At 39.6% G+C, this 21,073-nt stretch overlaps 2 protein-coding genes across 4 annotated transcripts in view; one reads left to right on the top strand and one right to left on the bottom strand.

Annotated features, from left to right (window-relative positions):
* Positions 1 to 6,033, bottom strand: part of LOC123978260 — an 8,893-nt gene extending 2,860 nt beyond the window's left edge. The window contains exons 1-9 of the mRNA XM_046061429.1: positions 5,755 to 6,033; positions 4,511 to 4,822; positions 4,119 to 4,159; positions 3,859 to 3,908; positions 2,834 to 3,020; positions 1,927 to 2,082; positions 1,379 to 1,493; positions 955 to 1,102; positions 7 to 104 (exon numbers count right to left, since the gene is read on the bottom strand). Coding sequence (XP_045917385.1) covers positions 7 to 104; positions 955 to 1,102; positions 1,379 to 1,493; positions 1,927 to 2,082; positions 2,834 to 3,020; positions 3,859 to 3,908; positions 4,119 to 4,159; positions 4,511 to 4,822; positions 5,755 to 5,877 — 1,230 coding nt within the window. The 5' untranslated portion in view covers positions 5,878 to 6,033. The remainder of the gene's footprint in view (positions 1 to 6; positions 105 to 954; positions 1,103 to 1,378; positions 1,494 to 1,926; positions 2,083 to 2,833; positions 3,021 to 3,858; positions 3,909 to 4,118; positions 4,160 to 4,510; positions 4,823 to 5,754) is intronic.
* LOC123978336 (piggyBac transposable element-derived protein 4-like) lies at positions 5,591 to 20,369 on the top strand. Of its 3 annotated transcripts, XM_046061559.1 has the most exons (13): positions 5,591 to 5,636; positions 7,278 to 7,407; positions 9,358 to 9,678; positions 10,009 to 10,049; positions 10,241 to 10,290; positions 10,790 to 10,976; positions 11,633 to 11,788; positions 12,461 to 12,575; positions 12,894 to 13,041; positions 15,623 to 15,716; positions 16,196 to 16,321; positions 17,369 to 17,533; positions 17,687 to 20,369. In XM_046061559.1, the coding sequence occupies exons 2-13, from the start codon at positions 7,315 to 7,317 to the stop codon at positions 19,476 to 19,478; spliced, it is 3,288 nt and encodes a 1,095-aa protein (XP_045917515.1). In that variant the 5' UTR covers positions 5,591 to 5,636; positions 7,278 to 7,314; the 3' UTR covers positions 19,479 to 20,369. The 3 variants fall into 3 exon arrangements, with proteins under 3 accessions (XP_045917515.1, XP_045917514.1, XP_045917516.1); XM_046061558.1 differs by lacking the exons at positions 5,591 to 5,636; positions 7,278 to 7,407 and adding an exon at positions 8,012 to 8,301; XM_046061560.1 differs by lacking the exons at positions 5,591 to 5,636; positions 7,278 to 7,407 and having other exon boundaries at positions 9,428 to 9,589.
* The last annotated feature ends 704 nt before the right edge of the window (positions 20,370 to 21,073 follow it).

The raw sequence follows: 21,073 nt of genomic DNA, 5'->3' as shown, positions 1-21,073 counted from the left end.
CATTACATACTTTTTCACTGTTTGACCCAGGACGAGGTAATCCACTCTGTTGTCCTCCACGTCACACTCCGGTTGAATCAGGTCCTTGTTGTCCAACTCTGAATCTATGGGAATTTTAGCACAAACACATTTAACATTTCCAGAATGTCACAGAGAATAATTCATTTCTTCAGTCAGAATATAATGCAGTCAGGCTCTCTGGCATTCTGTGTTGCTTTCTGATATTTTTTCTCTTCTCATTTAATATCATCCCTGCTGAGTCAACACACATGCAGGCCTGATTTATTCTTTCCTCCTCTTTGTGACTTTGTTTGAGGAAGAAACTTCAACCGTTTAACCTCAATAATAAATGAATACATTTTAATTCAGTAATAAACTCCTGGACTTTAAAGGTTCAGTGTGTGATATTTCTGAGGATCTATTGACAGAGATGCAATATAATAGGGGTGGCGATGGATAAGCCAGCCTTTGGTGTGAGAGACCCGGGTTCAATCCCCCACTGTGACCCATTGTGTCCCTGAGCAAGACACTTAACCCCTAGTTGCTCCAGAGGTGTGCGACCTCTGACATGTATGGCAATTGTAAGTCGCTTTGGATAAAAGCATCAGCTAAATGAATAAATGTAAATGTAAATATCCATAACTATACTATCAGTGGTGTATACAGACCTAATATAATGAACAGTTATGTTTTTATTATCTTAGAATGAGCCATTTCTATCTACATAACCGCGGGTCCTTACATGCCGACATTCGCAGCTTTACAGTGATTTATACATTAAATCTGATCTGAAGATCTCATCATCATTACACGTGATTCACAATACTGAGATATCTATGATTGTTTAACAGGGTGATTTTAATTGTTTAGGGAAAAATCCACTCTGAATATAAACATGAATTTGCTTCAGTCTATAAATATTTATCCCCCAGTGTCACTTTGTTTTGTTGATACCTGAATATAGCGAACGTGTCTTTATCCAGCTTTTCTCCAGCGTTAAGAAGCAGCCGCTGTTCTCTCCCGTCACGTCTCCTTTTTCTGTATCACATGCCAGCACCTTGATGGGACTCAAAACCCCCTTTATATGGATCTGGATGCTGTCCTGCTCCAACACACACACACACACACACTTTAAATCTGTCTACCTCCTAAATGTACAGCTATAGGAATAAATCTGCATGAAATTAGATTATTATAGTAATTTTACTGACATCCTCATTCTAATCTTGTTAAAAACAATATATCTATGTATGTATTATTACTGTCTGATAAATACATTTTCTAGGAATGCAACCAACTTTAAAAGGCATACGGGGCAAAGTTTTTCCAGTTTATCCTCTTGAATAATAGACTGAACAGATCAAAACTTTACGTTTACCTCTTTTGGTGCAGGAACCTCCAATGTGGTATCTGCAAGAGCTTTGACTACGATCACCGTCTGCTCCTGGAAGGCGCTGAACCGGCTGACGTCCTCGTAGGTCAAGTAGGCAAGCGTGCAGGAAAGGTTAAAGAAAACCTAAACTGTTCAGACAGCTAAATAACTTCACGCTCGACACTCAACTTCCTTGGGACCTCAGCAATACAGCCACGCAAGTGTGAAGTCAATCAGATCAACGAAAAAAAATGAAGGAAATGCATAGAGTCCTTCAATTTTAGTAAAAATTTTACCGAGCTCTAACTGATGACTCAACAACTTGACATCACCTTTTAGATTTGACAAACTTGATAGCAACCAGTTGCCTGTTTATCCATCCAGGCCACTTAATTTGGATTTATGTTCTGTCTGCTGTTTAGTAGTATTCTAGCGTCCTGTCCCAGCAGGAAACAGCACCTTTTCATTTGAATCTATCCAAAATGTCCTGATTTGTAAAACACAGTAGAAACGCAAGGAACTACTACTGAGCTGGGTCTGATGTGAAAGGATATGCAGCGTTTTCCTTGTCCTCATTCATCTCGCAGAACTGCTGCGTACAGCTTTTGATGAGGTCGTCCAGCATGTCCTCCCCAAGCTTCAGGTTCTCCAACTCTGTCTCCAACTTCTGTTTGTTTGTCCGCAGAAAGCTGGAGATCGGAGCCTTTCCCCTGGACAGACAGAGAACAGGTTTACTTCAGAGCTTACAGGCAACACACAACATTTTTATTTGAGAGTTGATTTTTATACTTGACCGTGGGAAATACAGATTGAAAACATTATCTCAATTCAAAGTCCTCTTACTAGCTTTTTTTCCAGAGATTTCACACTACAGTCACTTGATGAAAACATGAACATAGATGTTCATGACCACAGCAAACTACATCTGCTGATGAAACCCTGAGATGTTGTTGAAAACTCAAAAGGAATCTAAGATTCCTTTTCTGGAATTAATTTATTCATCTTTTTATTATTTTTACAATTAATTATTACGCCTAAACTTAATCAAAAGCTTAAATAATTTGTTTTGTGTGACTAACAGCGAAAACAGGCCCCAAGATATTCTTTTACAAATTCTTAAACAGAGGAAGCAGAAAATCCTAGAAAAGCTGAAATCACCAAATGTTTTGACTTGAATTGAATCTATGAATCCATTTATCAAACAATCCCTACGATAGTATTGTTGTGTACGTCAGCCGACAATTATCAAATAATTACAGAAATGCCGAAGATTGTTAAAAAGAGATAACACCCTGCTTCAAAAATCCCATATCACTCAGGTTCAATTAATTTCCAATTCCAAAAAGGATCACTATACAACTAAAGTATAAATTAATAAAACAGCAAATTTAAAAAAAGCAAGTAAATAATTATAAAACCTAAAGACGCTCTTGCATCATATCTTTTTATCTGTTCACTCACGTCCATTTGTACTTGTTGGCCGACTTCTTCTTGATGAGGAGCATGCCTTCCAGGATGTTGGTGATGTCATAGACTCGTCGCCTGCGGGTCTTCAGGCTCGTGGTCACAAGATTGAGGTCCAGCAAGCAGCCTGGAGCCGCTTGCATAAAGCCCAGGAAACGCCGCGTCAGCAGCCCCAGGGAGACCTCTGAATGCAACACGACGCCCAGAGTTAGAGATGGAAGATACAGCTTTTTTTTAAAAAACCTCTCCATCTCTATAAGGTTTACTTTAAAAACAGTTAGGAATAATTTTGTAATTCAAACTACAACAATTATGTAAAGAATTGTTGTCTTGCTATTAGGGCGGGGCAATAAAACAATAATGATAGTTGTCGCAATATAATTTTCCACAATAACAATATAACATATTTTCAACAGATTGTCAATACATGTTTGATTTTATTCAATTCAACAAATTAGCATTTAATACTTTGATTAAGATATTTACGTTGTTGAGGAAATGGGACTGAAAAAAAGATTTACTAATCAAATATATTTTTTAAAGATTTTATCAATGGTTTTGAATGTTGTACCTCAAATTTGTGAATTGATCCACTGTTTGGCATCAAGTGTTTGTCACGTTCTGACCATACAGAATAGTTTAAAACCACAGTTAACCTTCTGGTTTCTAAAATTTTCACTCAGGAGCAAAAATCTGCCTTTAAATGTGACATTTAATCACGATAGTTATCGATATCGAATGGTATTAAATGTTTTTATCATCATAACATTTGCAGCGATATTTTTATATATTGTCAAATAAGTAAAAGTGTCACAGGATTCTAAATGTATTTGTTACTGACAAAAACAAGACAATAGTGATTTTGTATGTCTGTGTTTGCCTCAAACTTCTGGGACCTGTACTTTAACACAGACACTTCTGTTGTAAATAAAAGCTTTTGAGGTTCAATAACCTGATTTGTTAGAACAAACACATGTTACAGCGAATATCCTATAAAATGATTCAATTAAATGAGCACTCACCCTGTCTGCGGACTCCCTTGGTTTGGATCGCCTCTCTCGGCAGGCTGATGCTGGAAAGAGACATGAAAATATTTTACTGGACTTGAAGTTTAACGTATCATTTCTGTCATGCTCATGTAAAATATAGTGAATGCCAGGAACCACATCTGTATCCTGCTCCCAGGAGGGAATCACAGCAGGGGAACAGATCAATAAAAAGAAATCTAACAGAAAGTCATTTTATTTTAACAGGAAAAACAGAAGCAGAGAGATTTTGTTACCCAGTCTTTTTGGCCCCTGTAGTCTTTTTGGCCCCTGCATCCTGGAATTCAGAAAGTGAAAACAGCAGGTTGCAACTGTGTTAAGTTCAATTATTTACCAAAATTTTTTTGTCACTTAGGTCAGAATTTTATCATCGATTTTTGGAGTTGTTGAAGTTTTTTGTTGTTGTGATTTGATATTTTGATAAATTGAAATTTAGCAATTTTTTTAACTCAACTTTATATGAATAGATATTCAATAAGACAAGAAAATCACAACCTCTGTATCCGCAGATAATCATTTTGAATTGTCTGGCCCCTACTTTATGGGTCTTATAAATAAGAATATACAGAGATGTTTAACATACTGTGCATCACACAGGGAAAATGCGATAGAATAAGTGTCTCCTGACCTGCTGTGGTGGATCATCATCTCCACCTTCTAATGCATCGTCGTCGTCATCATAAACATTGTAGTCGCTGTCATCTACATCATCATCGTAGTCGCTGTCGTCATCATCACTGCTGGTGGCCCCCTTATCCTCTTCCTCAGACGATTCGGCTCCCTGCGGGTTCATCATGTCCGGGCAGGGGGGCATGATCGGAATGGCGCCACTTTTGACCCCATCGGTGGAGATGTCCTCTGGCAGGAAGTGGTCTTCGCAGATTAAATGCCACTCTGTCGAGTCCTGCTGGTCCGTCTCCCTCAGCGCCACCAACCATACCTGAACAAAGACATCAATGTTACTGTTTGGTCTGCTGTCTTCTTTTACACTAGATATATATTTTTACAGCTCTTCATTTGTTTGTCTAATTTGTGAAGACAGGATCTAAAGCCAAAGTCTGTAAACCTTCCCTGGTGGAAAAAAAACTCCCTCAACAATAAACACTAGCCTGTTTTTCTATTGCCTGCAGCCCCAGAAATCTGATGCATATGAAGTTATGAAAAATCCCAAGTTTGCCTCACTTTTATAAACTCTTCTCATGTACCTGGTTAACACAATTTAACTGTGGACATTTATTGATGCATCACATTAACACCTCGTTGCCTGTTGTTTATTAAAGTTGCATGCTTAGATTCAGGCGTTTTTATGTTTGAATTTCAAACTAACATCACATTACTATAGTCAGACAGTTTTGAGCAGAGACTCTTTTAAAAACTCTCCTTGTTGGTGTATTCAAGGATGGTCCGACATCCCAGACTTAGTTGATAGTAAAACATTTTTGATTTAAGAAACGGCCAAATTGAACTGATCCTTCTCACATCATTTAACCTTAAACTATATATTTTTTGTGTTTGAGCTGCACTGATATGTTCCAAAAACAGCCCCTGCTGGTAACTTAAGCAGATTATAACATAGTTAACTTTGACCAAATCAAAGTGCAGTAGAATGTTGACTGTGATGTTGCTGTAAATAGTTAACAAATCTAACAAATTTTGATAGTATTTTTTAAAATTGGTAGCCTGGTTATTTCACGTGTTGGTTAGGTAACGGTCAGCGGCCAAAACATGGCGTGCTCGGTCCTTTAACTACACAGGTAAGGTAGCTGATAAGAGTCCGTTAGCCGGTAGAAAGATAAATAAAATACTCTTAAAGTAGTTTAACGCTACCTAGATAGCCGTGTTTTACTTTTGGTTAAATTGTTTTGTCCGTACCTTGACCTGCGCTGGGTCTTTCGGGAAGCTGAAGAACCTCTTCGGTGGTCGGTTGAGGACCCCCCGGTTAAAGTTAACGTTCACCACGCGGTTCGGACACCCGGAGACAACACACTTCACCATGATGAACCGACACTCCTCACATAAATCTGAGGGGGAATACTGGGTTTAAGCCACATCCGAGCCCCATTAGTAACCGTCTGGACTCAGAAACAAACACCACGATACAACTTGTCCTGTTTGTTTACGTCTTGTTTCTCAGATGGATTTCAGACCGGAGGGGGTGTGTTTTTCTCGACCCGGAAATAAAACAACAGGCTCGTTGGCGCCAATTTTTTTCGCCCTCTAGCGTCCATTTTGTGTCTTAAGGCATTAGGTGTAGTTTGGTGTGAGACACCACCCCTAAACTCAAGCTCTGTTTATCGACACTTAAAATATGGCTATGCTTAGGGTAACAAATTACAAAGTAAAATAAATAAGCTACATTTGGTGGTGATGGTGTAAAATCACTTGGTGCAAATTAAAATAAGCTACAAGTAGCTGGTTAAAAACATGTGTGATAGACTCGTTGTTTAGAAACAGACATGCCTTGCCTTATGTTATTAGCTTTCCTATCATTTATTTCTTACAGTGATGTTGCTAGTTGCTTTGTTAGCAGAAAGTCTAGCTATGTGAGCATATGTAAGCTAATAACCTCAAACTTTTTACCTCAGACTTTCTAGTTGGCTAAAGGGGCTGTCCAGTCTCTAAATAACATCTAACTTACAATCAATCAATCATAAAGGGGCAAGGTGCATCTCTCATTTGAGGGGGTAGGGTCTTGCCCTGAACATACTAACCTAGTATTTTACTACTTTAACCAAAAGCTGTAAAAAATCCTTCTCTCTAAACAATCGCATAACTTCTCTTAAGTCTCCCGTTAATGTAAAATATAGTCTCTATCAACCATGCACAAAAAAATTTGTGTTTGCTAGATAAGGCTATTTCTTTGTTGTAACAATTGCTTCATGGTAATAAATCTTTTACCACTGGAAAGCCTGATTATTTTCCTTTTGAGGAACATGCATTTGTGGGATGAGCAGCAGAGCTGAGTATGTGTGTTGCGCCCTTGAAAAACTTGCCAACTCTTCTCTGAAAATGACAAACTTTGCTGTTGACTTTTGTTTGGTGCTATTTGGTGGGTTGGATGATTGAAGTCTGAATAAACAAGACATATTGGCAATTTAACAATTTATTAATTTAACAAACAGGCTTATCAGCAGCCTGTGGAAGAACTGCTGTGGGATCATGCTGGTTGAACAATGGGCAACAGACTCCTCTTGGCTGTAAATGGTTCTTCCACACGCTACTGACGCTCCTGTTTGTGAGGAACCGAGGAGCAGCGCTCAGAATCAGCTGCAGCTGTCTGATCAATTTATCACTTTATGCACACAATCTTGATGCCCTGCCTCATTATTAACACTTACATTTATGCATAAATGTGTGTGTGTACACCAATGGTAATAACTATGAAATCCAAACAGGAGGACCTTCAGGCGTGTTTGGACTGCACTGACTGGGATGGCTGCTACCAACAGACTGGATGAGTTTACAGATGCTGTGACATCCTACTTCAGCTTCTGTGAGAACAGATGTGTACCATCATGCACCAAGGTGAGTTACAACAATGACAAACCCTGGTTCACCGCTTATGTTGGAGGCATTTAGGAGTGGGAACAGGACCGGGTTCAAGACGTTAAAGGGGTGGTGGTGAGGCAGTGGATAAGACACATGCCTTTGGTGTTCAATTCCCCACTATGACACATCCACCAATGTGTCCCTGAGCAAGACACTTATCCCATAGTTGCTCAGAGGCGTAACCAACTACAAACCCAAATCCATTTTAAAATTCTACAAGGTGTATATCCATCCAGCGACTTGGAGTGATTTTGTGGTGACAATGAAACTACTGATCATTTATTTTTGTATTTTTTCTGAAGCGTTATGTCTTTCATCTCAAGAACTTTTATTTCATTTCATTTTATCTTCATTTTTTTGTTTTGTTTTTTCCTGTCTTTTGATATGCACTTGATCCTTTTTGTAATATGGTGAAAACTCAAAGCCATGTTTTTTTGTATATGGAATAATTTTCAATAAAAACAAACAAAAAAAAGTACTTTTAACAACAACAACAAAAAAAGTTAGAGAGAGTTCTATACTGCGCTGTGATTGGCCAGCTGCGTATTCGGGGCGTGGCCGCCAACGAGCCTGTTGTTTTATTTCCGGGTCGAGAAGAACACACCTCCTCCGGTCTGAAAACCATCTGAGAAACACGACGTAAATAAAACAGGACAAGTTGTATCGTGGTGTTAGTTTCTGAATCTAGACTGTTATGAACGGGGCTCGTTCCCCCCCTCAGATTTATGTGAGGAGTGTCGGTTCATCATGGTGAAGTGTGTTGTCTCCGGGTGTCCGAACCGCGTGGTGAACGTTAACTTTAACCGGGGGGTCCTCAACCGACCACCGAAGAGGTTCTTCAGCTTCCCGAAAGACCCAGCGCAGGTCAAGGTACGGACAAAACAATTTAACCAAAAGTAAAACACGGCTATCTAGGTAGCGTTAAACTACTTTAAGAGTATTTTATTTATCTTTCTACCGGCTAACGGACTCTTATCAGCTACCTTACCTGTGTAGTTAAAGGACCGTGCACGCCATGTTTTGGCCGCTGACCGTTACCTAACCAACACGTGAAATAACCAGGCTACCAATTTTAAAAAATACTATCAAAATTTGTTAGATTTGTTAACTATTTACAGAAACATCACAGTCAACATTCAACTGCACTTTGATTTGGTCAAAGTTAACTATGTTATAATCTGCTTAAGTTACCAGCAGGGGCTGTTTTTGGAACATATCAGTGCAGCTCAAACACAAAAAATATATAGTTTAAGGTTAAATGATGTGAGAAGGATCAGTTCAATTTGGCTATTTCTTAAATCAAAAATGTTTTACTATCAACTAAGTCTGGGATGTCGGACCATCCTTGAATACACCAACAAGGAGAGTTTTAAAAGAGTCTCTGCTCAAAACTGTCTGACTATAGTAATGTGATGTTAGTTTGAAATTCACAAAAACTGTACAAAAGCATCCAATGAAGGTTGAGGTCAAGGGCAAATGGACTTGGTGAAAGAATAACTAGAAGACATTTTGTCCCTCATCCAAGAGACTTCTTCAGTTCTTGCACAAAAGCAAAAACTCATGAATCCAAACATGCAACTTGAATCAACAACGGACAAGGAGGTGTTAATGTGATGCATCAATATGTGTCCAGAGTTAAATGGTGTTAACCAGGCACATGAGAAGAGTTTATATAAGTGATGCAAACTTGGGATTTTTCATAACTTCACATGCATCAGATTTCTGGGGCTGCAGGCGGTGGACAAACATGACTGTGGCGTTTATTGTTGTTTTGTTTTTTTTACACCAGGGAAGATTTAGAGCCTTGAGTTTGGCATCAGTTCTTTTTCCTGTCTGCAGAAATCTGACAAACTAAAATAAAATTAAATATATATCCAGTGTAAAAGAAAACAGCAGACCAAACAGTAACACTGATGTCTTTTTCAGGTATGGCTGGCAGCGCTGAGAGAGACGGATAAGCAGGACTTGACTGAGCAGCGTTTAATCTGCGAAGACCACTTCCTGCCGGAGGACATTTCCACCGATGGGGTCAAAAGTGGCGCCATTCCCATCATGCCCCCCTGCCTGGAGGGTTCTCTGGGTATGATTAACCCCTGGGGAGCTGAATCGTCTGAGGAAGAGGATAAGGGGGGCACAGGCGGTGATGATGACGACAACGGTGAGGCTGATGATGGCGACGATGATGATGACGATGCGTTGGAAGGTGGTGATCCTGTTAATGTGGAAGCAGATGATCCACCACAGCAGGTCAAATCACATTTTCCCTGTGTGATTAACAGTTTGTTAAACATATCTCACAAAGGAGGTCCCAGTCAGGTTTCTTGTCCTGGGCCCAATAAAAGTCACTTCATATTGATTATCTGCAGATACAGAGGTTGTGATTTTCTTGTCTTATTGAATATCTATTCATATTAAGTTAAGTAAAACATCGTTCATTTATCAAAATATGAAATCATAACAAACTTCAACAACTCCAAAAATGTTTGATCACATTTTTACAAAAGTGACAAAAGAAATGTTGGTAAATAATTGAACTTTACACAGTTTCAACCTGCTCTTTTCACTTCTGAATTCCAGGATTCAGGAGCCAAGAAGACTTCAGGGGCCAAGAAGACTGGGTAACAAAACCTCTCTGCTTCTGTTTTTTTTTTGCACCATCAATTAAAATAAAAATGTAATTCCCTCCTGGGAACAGGACACAGATGTGGTTCCTGCAGATGTTGGCGTTCACTGTATTTTACATGCACATGACAGTAATGAATCGTTAAACTTCAAGTCGAATAAAAAATATTTTCATGTCTCTTTCCAGCGTCAGCCTGCAGAGAGAGATGATCCAAACCAAGGGAGTCCACAGACAGGGTGAGTGCTCGAGTCATTTAATTTAATCATTTTTTTCAGTATTTTTGCTGTAAGAAGTATTTGTACTAACAAATCAGGTTGTTGAACAGAACAGCAATATTAATAAATCTACAATATTCAAAAACTATGAGCTGTCAGAAAATGCCCAAAATGACAGAAAATGGGAACTAGCTGTGGTAGGAAATGCTGCATACTTGTATTGATATTTCAGAGTTAAAAAAAAACAAACAATCACATACAGTATATACAACTATACTGGCTCATACTTGTTTTTAACGTAAACATTTACTGTTGGGTTTGCATTAGCAGTAGCTTAATAAGGATCTGATGTTGTAGAAATGGAGGAAAATACCAAAGCAAATTCCTTGAAATTGTAAACCTACTAAATAAAGCTCATCCTAATATACAGTACATGCCGTGTGTTGTGTGAATACCACATATGGTCCAGTGCAGCGATGGCGGACTTTGCCATAATAAAGATCCAAAATTTCACTTTCAGGTGCGTCCCTGGGGGTGCTGACGCTGAGTTTCCTGGGGTTGATGCAAGCGGCTCCAGGCTGCTTGCTGGACCTCAATCATGTGACCACGAGCCTGAAGACCCGCAGGCGACGAGTCTATGACATCACCAACATCCTGGAAGGCATGCTCCTCATCAAGAAGAAGTCGGCCAACATGTACAAATGGACGTGAGTGAACAGATAAAAAGATATGATGCAAGAGCGTCTTCAGGTTTTATAATTATTTACTGTGCAAGTTTGCTGTTTTATAAACGTATTTGTCCTTTTAGTTCTGTAGTAGTCCTTGTTTGTTTAATGTTTGAGCCTGACTGGATTTATGAAGCTGATATATTGGATGTTATTAGTTTTTAACATGAATGTGTGTCATTGGCAGTTCCGTATTCTTTCTGTAATTATCTGCTGTCGATTAAATTAATTGTAAATAATTCAAGTCAAAACATTTGATGATTTGAGCTTCTCAAATTTAGGATTTTCTGATTTCTCTTTGTAGAACGAAAATCTTTATTTTTATGCTGTTAATCAAACAAAACAAGTTATTTAAGAAGTCACATTGGGCTCTGGGAAATTGTGAATGGCGTCATTTTCATTTTTAGGCTTAACAATTAATCGTAAAAATTACAAACAGATGAATCAATAATTAGTTGCAGCCCTAATAAACAGTATTTGTGATAACTGTTAGTTCACCGCTAGTGCATGCTCCAAATGAACAAGGGCCACGCAGCAAAGGGCCAACTTCCAAAATCAAGTATAAAAATCAACTCTCAAATAAAAATGTTGTGTGTTGCCTGTAAGCTATGAAGTAAACCTGTTCTCTGTCTGTCCAGGGGAAAGGCTCCGATCTCCAGCTTTCTGCAGACAAACAAACAGAAGTTGGAGACAGAGTTGGAGAACCTGAAGCTTGGGGAGGACATGCTGGACGACCTCATCAAAAGCTGTACGCAGCAGCTCTTCGAGATGACTGACGACAAAGAAAACGCTGCATATCCTTTCGCATCAGACCCAGCTCAGTAGTAGTTCCTTGCGTTTCTACTGGGTTTTACAATTCAGGACAGTTTAGATTGATGTCATTGGAAAGGTCAGAACACCGAATTGATTGATCTGTAATTTCTGGATGGATAAACAGGCAACTGGTTGCTATCAAGTTTGTCAACTATAAAAGGTGATGTCAAGTTGTTGAGTCATCAGTTAGAGCTAGGTTAAATCTAACTATAATGGAAGGACTTTGTCTACAGAATCTTACAAAAGTGAGCACACTCTCACATGTTTGTCAATATTTGATTATATCTTTTCATGTGACAAGACTCAAGAAATGACACTGTGCTACAATGTAAAGTAGTGAGTGTACAGCTTGTATAATTTGTAAATAATTGTGTAAATTTGCTGTCCCCTCAAAATAACACATCACACAGCCATTAATGTTCTAAACCGCTGTGTTTACAACTTGATTCACTGCCTTCAAGTGGCCAAGTCATCATTCAGAGCTAGTATCTAACTAAAATTGAAGGACGTATGTATGCATTTCCTGTGTATTGCTGAGGACCCAAGGAAGTTGAGTGTCGAGTGTGAAGTTCTCCCGAAAGCTGCAAGCAGCAATACCAGAGACCAGGAAGTCATGTCTGAACAGTTTAGGTTTTCTTTAACCTTTCCTGCACGCTTGCCTACTTGACCTACGAGGACGTCAGCCGGTTCAGCGCCTTCCAGGAGCAGACGGTGATCGTTGTCAAAGCTCCGGCAGATACCACATTGGAGGTTCCTGCACCAAAAGAGGTAAACAAAGTTTTCATCTGTTCGGTCCATTATTCAAGAGGATAAACTGGAATAATGCATTTTAAAAATGTTTTTGACTCTGATTAAATTTAAAATTTGCTACTTTGTAATGATAAAGATAATTTTCTACTTGCATTTCTAGAAAATGTATTTATCGGACAGTTATAATACATACATGGATACATCGTTTTTAACAAGATTAGAATGAGGATGTTGGTAATATTACCAATCTAATTTCATGCAGATTTTCTCCTTTAGCTGTACATTAGGAGGTAGATGACATAAAAAGCTGCTGTGTGTGTGTGTGTGTTGATGCAGGACAGCATCCAGATCCATATAAAGGGGGGGTTGGGTCCCATCAAGGTGCTGGCGTGTGATATAGGGACAGGAGACGTAACGGGAGAGAACAGCGGCTGCTTCTTAACGCTGGAGAAAAGCCGGATAAAGACGCGTTCGCTCTATGAAGGTAACAACAAAACAGAGTGACACTGGGGGATAAAGGCTGAATATTTATAGATTGAAGCTGATTAATATTGAGAGTGGAAGATATCATTTTTCCCAAAACAGTTAAAATCACCCTGTTAGACAATCAGATATCTCAGTATTGTGAATCACGTGTAATGATGAGCTCTTCAGATCAAATTTAATGTATAAATCACTCCAAAATAACTGTAAAGCAACGAATAAGCTTATTTCCCAAAAGGCTGTATTATTCCATTAAAGTTGGTTTTGACAGAATTGTGAGCAGAATATATGTACTGAGTAGGGATGTGACTCGTGCCACGAGATCTCGTGATATTAAAACGTGACGATATTTCTCATCGAGCTGAAAATTGTCTCGCGATATCAGAGCTGCCAACTCTCATGCACAGAGTGTGAGACTTTCGCAGTTGACTCTTTTCACACGCTCTCACAACACGCATTGATGGTTTTTTTCATGCGTGAATCAACTCCACCCAGCTGACGTGACACCAGCGTACACCGCGAAAGGAATCAAGTGAACCCCCACTTGCACTGTGAGTCCAGACATTTGTGACGAACGGTATTGTAGCTGATTTTGGAGTTTTACAATATAAAAAAAAACACAAACTTACTCCATTTGGGACTTTACTGTACTTTATCTGAGGTGCTGAAGAGCTATTAAAGGTTCAGTGTATAGGTTTTAGTGGCTTCTAGTGGTGAGGGTTGTGAATTGTATCCAACAGCCACAGTACACCCCTCCCTTTCCAAGCGCAGGAGAAGCTACGGTGACCGACACGCTCGGTCGGCTCTTGTGATAAATAATGTGTGGTCCTATTTGTCTAAATTTCACTTCTCTTCTTACTTCTAACAAACCAGATAACTACTGCTACTACTACTCCTTCATCTTTTTACATTTTCTTTCTTTCAGCGTAATGACGAGACGGGCTCTATAGAGCCATTTATCCTTTTAGGCTACTGTAGAAATAGGGCGAGCACGTGTTGTGCATGTAGATAGAAATGGCTCATTCTAAGGTTATAAAAACTTAACAGTTCATTATTTAAGGTCTTTATACACCACTGAAAACATGGCTATAGATCTTATATTGCATTTCTGTCAGTAGATCCTCAGAAATATTACACACTAGACCTTTTTAAAGAGGTTACTTCCTCAAACAAAGACACAAAGAGGAGGGAAGACTAAATCGTGCCTGCATGTGTGTTGACTCAGCAGGGATGATATTAATGAGAAAAGTTGATCTCCAGGAAAAAAAAACAAAAAAAAAAAATCAGAAAGCAACACAGAATGCCTGAAGGCCTTACTGCATTATATTCTGTTATAATTTTACACTTTAATTGTTGTTTAATTGTTACCTGCAACCTGAATTGTGTTTCACTTTATAAATAAACACATTTCCTCTGTAAATGGATAAAGGAAAGGCAAAAAACGTCACCAGAATGCAGAAAATTAAGTTTAATTCTTCTGGGGGATGATCGCAAGACCTCCACCCCATATATACAGTAGGGCCAAAAAGTATTTAGTCAGCCACTGATTGTGCAAGTTCTCCTACTTAGAAAGATGAGGTCTGTAATTTTCATCGTAGGTACACTTCAACTATGAGACACAAAATGAGGGAAAAAAAAATAAAATCCAGGAAATCACATTGTAGGATTTTTAAAGAATTTGGGATCATTGTCATGCTGGAAGATCCAGCCACGTTCCATCTTCAAGGCTCTCGCTGATGGAAGGAGGTTTTGGATTAAAATCTCACGATACATGGCCCCGTTCATTCTTCCCGTAACACGGATCAGTTTTCCTCATCACCTCATCATTTTGACCCCACGGGACTAGATCTTGCGTGGAGCCCCAGATCGAGGGAGATTATCAATGGTCTTGCATGTCTTCCATTTTCTTACAATTGCTCCCACAGTTGATTTATTCACACCAACCTGCTTGCCTATTGTAGATTCAGTCTTCCCAACCTGGTGCAGGTCTACAATTTTCTTCCTGGTGTCCTTCGACAGCTCTTTGGTCTTGGCCATTGAGTTTGGAGTCTGACTGTTTGAGGCTGCGGACAGGTGTCGTTCAAACAGTTGCCATTAATACAGGTAACGAGTAGAGGACAGAAGAGCTTCTTAAAGAAGAAGTCAGGGTCTGTGAGAGCCAGAAATCTTGCTTGTTTGTGGGTGACCAAATACTTATTTTCCACCATATTTACAAATAAATTCTCTAAAAATCCTACAATGTGATTTCCCGGATTTTTTTTTTTCTCATTTTGTCTCATAGTTGAAGTGTACCTATGATGAAAATTACAAACCTCTCATCTTTCTAAGTAGGAACTTTCACAATCAGTGGCTGAATAAATACTTGGCCCCACTGTATGTTGTCATTGAAGCTTTCTTAAAAGTATTGTTAAAATCTCTTCCTGTGTCGCTCTCGTGAACCCAACATCGTTTCGTCTTCGTGAGCTAAGTGTATCGTCACACCCCTAGTTATTTGCCAAAAACTGAACCTGAGACTGAAGAAATTAATTATTCTCTGTGAAATTCTGGAAATGCTAAAAGCGGCAGTGCTAAAATTCCCATAGATTCAGAGTCGGACAATGAGGACCTGATTCAACCGGAGTGTGACGTGGAGGACAACAGAGTGGATTACCTCGTCCTAGATCAAACAATGGAAGAGTATGTAATGTTTATATTGTTTTAAATTTCTTATATATTTGCTGTCTAAAGTTCAGAACAGTGGAAATTTGAGCTTGTGTTACCTAGGCTATTAGCATTAGCAATGCTAAGATGGCACCAACAGAGAGAGAGAGAGAGAGAGAGAGAGAGAGAGAGAGCATAGCGTTATAAGACCATGTTTTATCATTATGTGTAACTTTGGTCTGTCACTGGAATTTCTATTCATTCTATTACTGCTCTGAAATATGTATTGAATGACTACAGAAGTTTAGATGGCAAAATTATGACCATTAACAAGCCAAGTCGCCAACGCTAACGTGCTATAATATACAATTTTTGCTCCCAATTATTAGCTCACTCTAAAAAACTGTGCTCCATATTTTCTTGCTGTTATGTTTTATGTCACAATTTCCAAACTATAGCCCAGTGACATGGATACCTGAGTGTTTAAATACTCTTCCTCCGTCTTGTTTCCAAAGTGAAGATGAGGAGGAGGAGGATGGTGAAGATGATTACAGACCACGTCCATCAACATCCATTGCTTCTCCCACCTTTCAGCCACAGTCTCCCCTTCCTGTGACAGACTCCATCCCCCCTCAGCCAGAGTATGTAATCTTTATATACAAGTTTACTGGATGACAACAAATGTTTCTAGTCTAAATTTAGGCAATTCACAAAGCAAGCTATACAATAATACTTTACTATTCCTGGTCATTATTTTTACCTTATTGTGAATCACTATAGAATGAATGAATAGTTTATTTCGGTTTGCAGTCTACAAAAATATTATACGTTTACACCGATCCATTTCAATCAAAATATATCACACAATTGACCCTTCGCTAAGCCACGCCCTGAATACACAGCTGGCCAACCACAGTGCAGTGTAGGATTGTTCTAACTGATGTCCCGACACTGCGCTCCATTGACTCTAATACACGATAAAAATCGCTGTATTTTTCCAAGATTAATCAAATGCTGTTCCTAAGGCACTTGTAATAATTACAGTCGCTACCCAAAGAGGTTGAAAAGAGAAGTTGTACGAATTATTCCCTTTTTCCGAAACCTAAAACAAATCCAGAAAAATGTAACTTTAGGCTTTGGGTTGTACCAAATGTAATGTTAGTTAGCTAATGCTACCTAACTTAAATTACTACTGAGTGTAACGTTATATAACCCTACTGTTATTGCTTTTTAATGATTGTAATAGTTAATCCTTAATATCGCTGTCCTTTATCTCAATTGTCAGGTGATGTGGTGGTTCACTTTACCTCTGTGATCAGTAGGTTTTAGCTTCTGTCTGTTTGTTTCACGTCAATTTACAGCCTGAATACAACCTTTTAAATGTGGAATGCAAACCTTTCTGAGATCGCTTTTTTCTTTTTTCCAAAAAGTAGACAATATTTCTCCAGGGAATACAGTTATAGACTGTGGCAGCGCCGTGATAAATCCGAGAGGTCCAACAGTTTGTTGGACTTAGCAACAGTAGCGAAGGGTCAAGTAATAACTGAAGGAAAGAAACAAAAGACGAAACTATAGTCCATATTGTGACTTTGATGTTTTGAGTCACATGTTCCAATCTACATGCCAATGAAGGAATATGTTTGTGTTTGAATCCTGACTTTTTTCTCTCTCCTGTCTTGTTTCCAAAGTGAAGACATGGATGGTGACGAAGGTTACAGGACAGGGCCATCAACATCCATCACCTCTCCCACCTCTCAGTCACAGCAAGGCTGCTCTACTCAACAGATGTCTGCACCTGTTTCTCAGCCACAGTCTCCATTTCCTGTGTCGGACTCCATCCCCCCTCAGCCAGAGTATGTAATCTTTATACACAAGTTTACTGGATGACGACAAGAGTTTATTAGGCCATTCACCATGCAAGTCACTGACAGTAACATGCAATAATAATAATACTAACTATTTCTGGTCAATTCTGACTTTTTTTCTCCTCCGTCTTGTTTCCAAAGTGAAGAAGAGGAGGAAGAAGAAGAGGAGGAGGAGGAGGAGGAGGAGGAGGAGGAGGAGGAAGAGGAAGAAGAGGAGGAGTACATGGATATGGATGATGATGAGGAGGAGGAAGATGAGGAGGATATGGATGATGATGTTGAGGATGAAGAATACACACCGGGGCCATCAGCAAGGTCACCATCCCCAAAGAAACGCCGTCTCAGTGAGTCTGCCACTTCGAGAGTGAGAGAGGAGGAAGACTGGGACGAAGATCGGTGGCATAACGGAGAAGAGACAGATAAACAACCGGATCCACTCAGGTTCACGCCCACCAGGAAGCCTGGCCCCACCTTTGATACCACCAACTCGTGGTCTCCTCTTTCACTTTTCCAGCTGTTTTTTAGCACCTCTGTTGTCCGCACCATCATCACAAACACAAACATTAATGCTGCCAAGAGAAAGCTGGCTGGATTCAAGTTTCTTTGGAAACCTCTGACAGTGAAAGATTTCTATATTTTCCTGTCCATTATCATCTACTCTGGGCTTGTAAAAGTGCATACCAGATCTGACTTTTGGAGAAAGGAATGGCCATACAACTTCCGATTCCCTGGAGATACAATGTCACGGGATCGCTTTGAAAGCATCCTATGGTCCCTGCACCTGAGCGACCCGGCAGAAGACGAAGAGAACGACCGCAAGAAGAACACTGCAGAGTACGACCGACTCTTCAAGATCAAACCCTTGTACACTGAGATAGTGAATGCCTGCAAAGTACACTTCCAGCCTTATCGGAACATTTCCATAGATGAAAGGATGGTGGCTACTAGGTCTCGCATAAGTAGGAAGCAGTACATGGAGGCAAAGCCCAGAAAGTGGAGGTACAAATTATTTGTCCTTGCGGACTCCTTAACGTCCTACACGTGGAATTTTTTAATCTATGATGGGAAGAGTAGGAACAATTCAGGCAAGGGTTTGAGCTACACTTCAGTAATGGACCTTTTGCAATTCCCAGTCCTCGGTCGCGGCTACACACTGTTTGTCAACAATTTCTATTCCAGTGTTGACGTCTTTGAGGAATTGTCCAGACAAAACATTGGTGTATGTGGGACAATCAGAAAAAATCAGGTTGGCTTTCCGAAGACCACAAAGAATGACCTACCAAAGAAAGCTGAAAGGGGAGATATGCGGTGGATACGTCAAAACAAACTTCTGTTTGTAAAATGGATGGACGCGCGTGAAGTGACGATGTGCTCCACTGTGCATGAAGCATTTAGCGGACAGACTGTGAAGAGGAGAGTGAGAAAGGCTGGCGTGTGGCAGACCAAAGATGTGCCCGTTCCCGATGCTGTTTTAAAGTACAATCAGTGCATGGGTGGCGTGGATTTGTCCGACGCTTTGACTGGCTACTACACTGTGCACCATAAAACTATGAAATGGTATAAGACCTTCTTTTACTATTTTATGGACATCGCTGTGGTCAACAGCTTCCTTCTTCATAAGGAACTATACAAAAGGAAGAACCATCCCAACATGAAAAGGCTTTTAAACCAGAAGCTCTTCAGGGAGACACTCGCTTCAGAAATGCTGAAGTTTGCCAAAGCCTCAGAACCACCTCCAACACCACCAGCAACCTCCTGCATGCCTGCATATCATGGAGACGATGGTACCCAAGCCAGGAGGTACTGCAAGCGATGTCACGAGGCTGGCATCAAAAAGATGAAGACACCTGTGTACTGCACAGCGTGCCGGGTCTCTCTGTGCTTCACTTCTAAAAGGAACTGCTTCATGGAGTGGCACAAGAAATCAGATTAAATGAGAGCAGTTGAACCCCTTTTATTTCTTTTGTTGGCCATGGGTGGAGCAGAGGACACTTTATTCATTGAAAGTACTTTTTCCCCCCCCTAAAGCTCCATCCATGGACCTAAAATCCAAATGTTTGGATATGTTGACATATTTGAAAATACATAAACACATGTTGCATTGCGTGTAAATACCTTTTGTGATATAAGTGAGTTTAAAAGAATTTTAGAGTTTAGTCCCTGAGAAATTTCAAACGGCACAAATGATCCTCCGATGTCCAGTTTGGAGATTCCGCCCAAACACGCCTTTGCTAAAAACCTCACTAATGTCTGTTCTGCTTCACTTTATTAGAATCAGTCAGGTAATGTTCAGATGTTGTGCTGTGGTTTACAAGAGGTTTTGGGCTGCAATTCTATAATTCTGAAGGGGATATTCTCTCTAAAAATGTACAGTTTGAAATCTTTCATTTATGCAATGTTCCATCTTCATTTACTCCAACCCAGTAGCATCTATACGTATGCTTACCTCTGCTGAAACCCCACAAGTGTTATCTCTAATATGATTATTCGTATAGATCTTGTAGAGGTATACTAATATTTGAGTAGGTGTCTGAGTCAGAGGCCTATGGATTAAAAATAATATAAACTTGTATGGACATTTTATAACTAATAACCAATAATTGCTCTTGTAGAGCACCACTTTTAGGTGCCTACAGAACAGAAACATCATCTTCTCTTTCAACTATTCGGTCACTGCAGTGTGCATTCAGTTGCTAGTCATTTGCTATTATATAGCATATCCTAACTGTATTTGAACATGTATACTTGAAGCCTTGAACTAGGAAGTAGGAACCAATGTGCAAGAAAATAAATTGTCATCAAATATTAAATATACTGTGCAAAAGATGTTTTTCAGCTCTGTGAGCTGTGTGTGGGTCTCTTTCTCTAACGAAGGGGTGCGTAGAGGTGTCTGTCTGCTTTCACCGCAGTATCGCTACCATCTTCATGTTCACGTGTTGTTGGTCAGGGAGAACAAGGCATTTACACTTGCAGTGCTGATGCAGGTCTGACTACTTTCAACAAAGCCGGCTCACAACTTGCACTGGATGCAAGCACGCAAAGTATTTTGATGAGAGGAACATATTTTGACCGATGTCTCTGTCATTCAGAATTGTGTGCTTGTGCTGCAAATATCGTTTCACTTTGTCGGGCCCTGGATGTGCACTTTCATTTAGGTCTGCCCTCTTTGACAAGGTGAACATCCCAAGCTGCTTGAATTTTGGCCAGAGCAGTAAGCATCCTAAAGCTACATGTTCAGCCAGAAGTCAACTCTTTGATTAAATAATCAAATTACACTAAATAACTACAGAAACTATATAACAAAAACTTTATTTATATAGTGCTTTTAAAAACCTTTACAAAGTGCTTCACATTTGGGATCAAATACAAACTATGGGACAAAGACGCTCAGAATTACCTCAAGCAAAAGTCGTGTACTGCAGTTTCTTGTTTCTTATTGGCCGACACATAAACAATGATACAAATACTTCTGTGATAGGCTAAACTAAGCTGCTAAGTGTTTAATACTGTTTGTTTTTGTTTCATGGT

Source organism: Micropterus dolomieu, linkage group LG10, assembly GCF_021292245.1.
Source record: "Micropterus dolomieu isolate WLL.071019.BEF.003 ecotype Adirondacks linkage group LG10, ASM2129224v1, whole genome shotgun sequence".
Taxonomy (NCBI): domain Eukaryota; kingdom Metazoa; phylum Chordata; class Actinopteri; order Centrarchiformes; family Centrarchidae; genus Micropterus; species Micropterus dolomieu.
The sequence above is the reverse complement of the archived record's forward strand: the minus strand, read 5'-3'. Positions and strand labels throughout refer to the sequence as shown.

Coding starts and splice junctions, on each gene's coding strand:
- LOC123978336 (XM_046061558.1), top strand. CDS start 8,179: ATGGTGAAGTGTGTTGTCTCCGGGTGTCCGAACCGCGTGGTGAACGTT. Junction 11,789..12,460: donor GACGACAAAGAAAACGCTGC/ATATCCTTTCGC, acceptor CCTTTCCTGCAC/GCTTGCCTACTTGACCTACG. Junction 17,534..17,686: donor TCCATCCCCCCTCAGCCAGA/GTATGTAATCTT, acceptor TTGTTTCCAAAG/TGAAGAAGAGGAGGAAGAAG.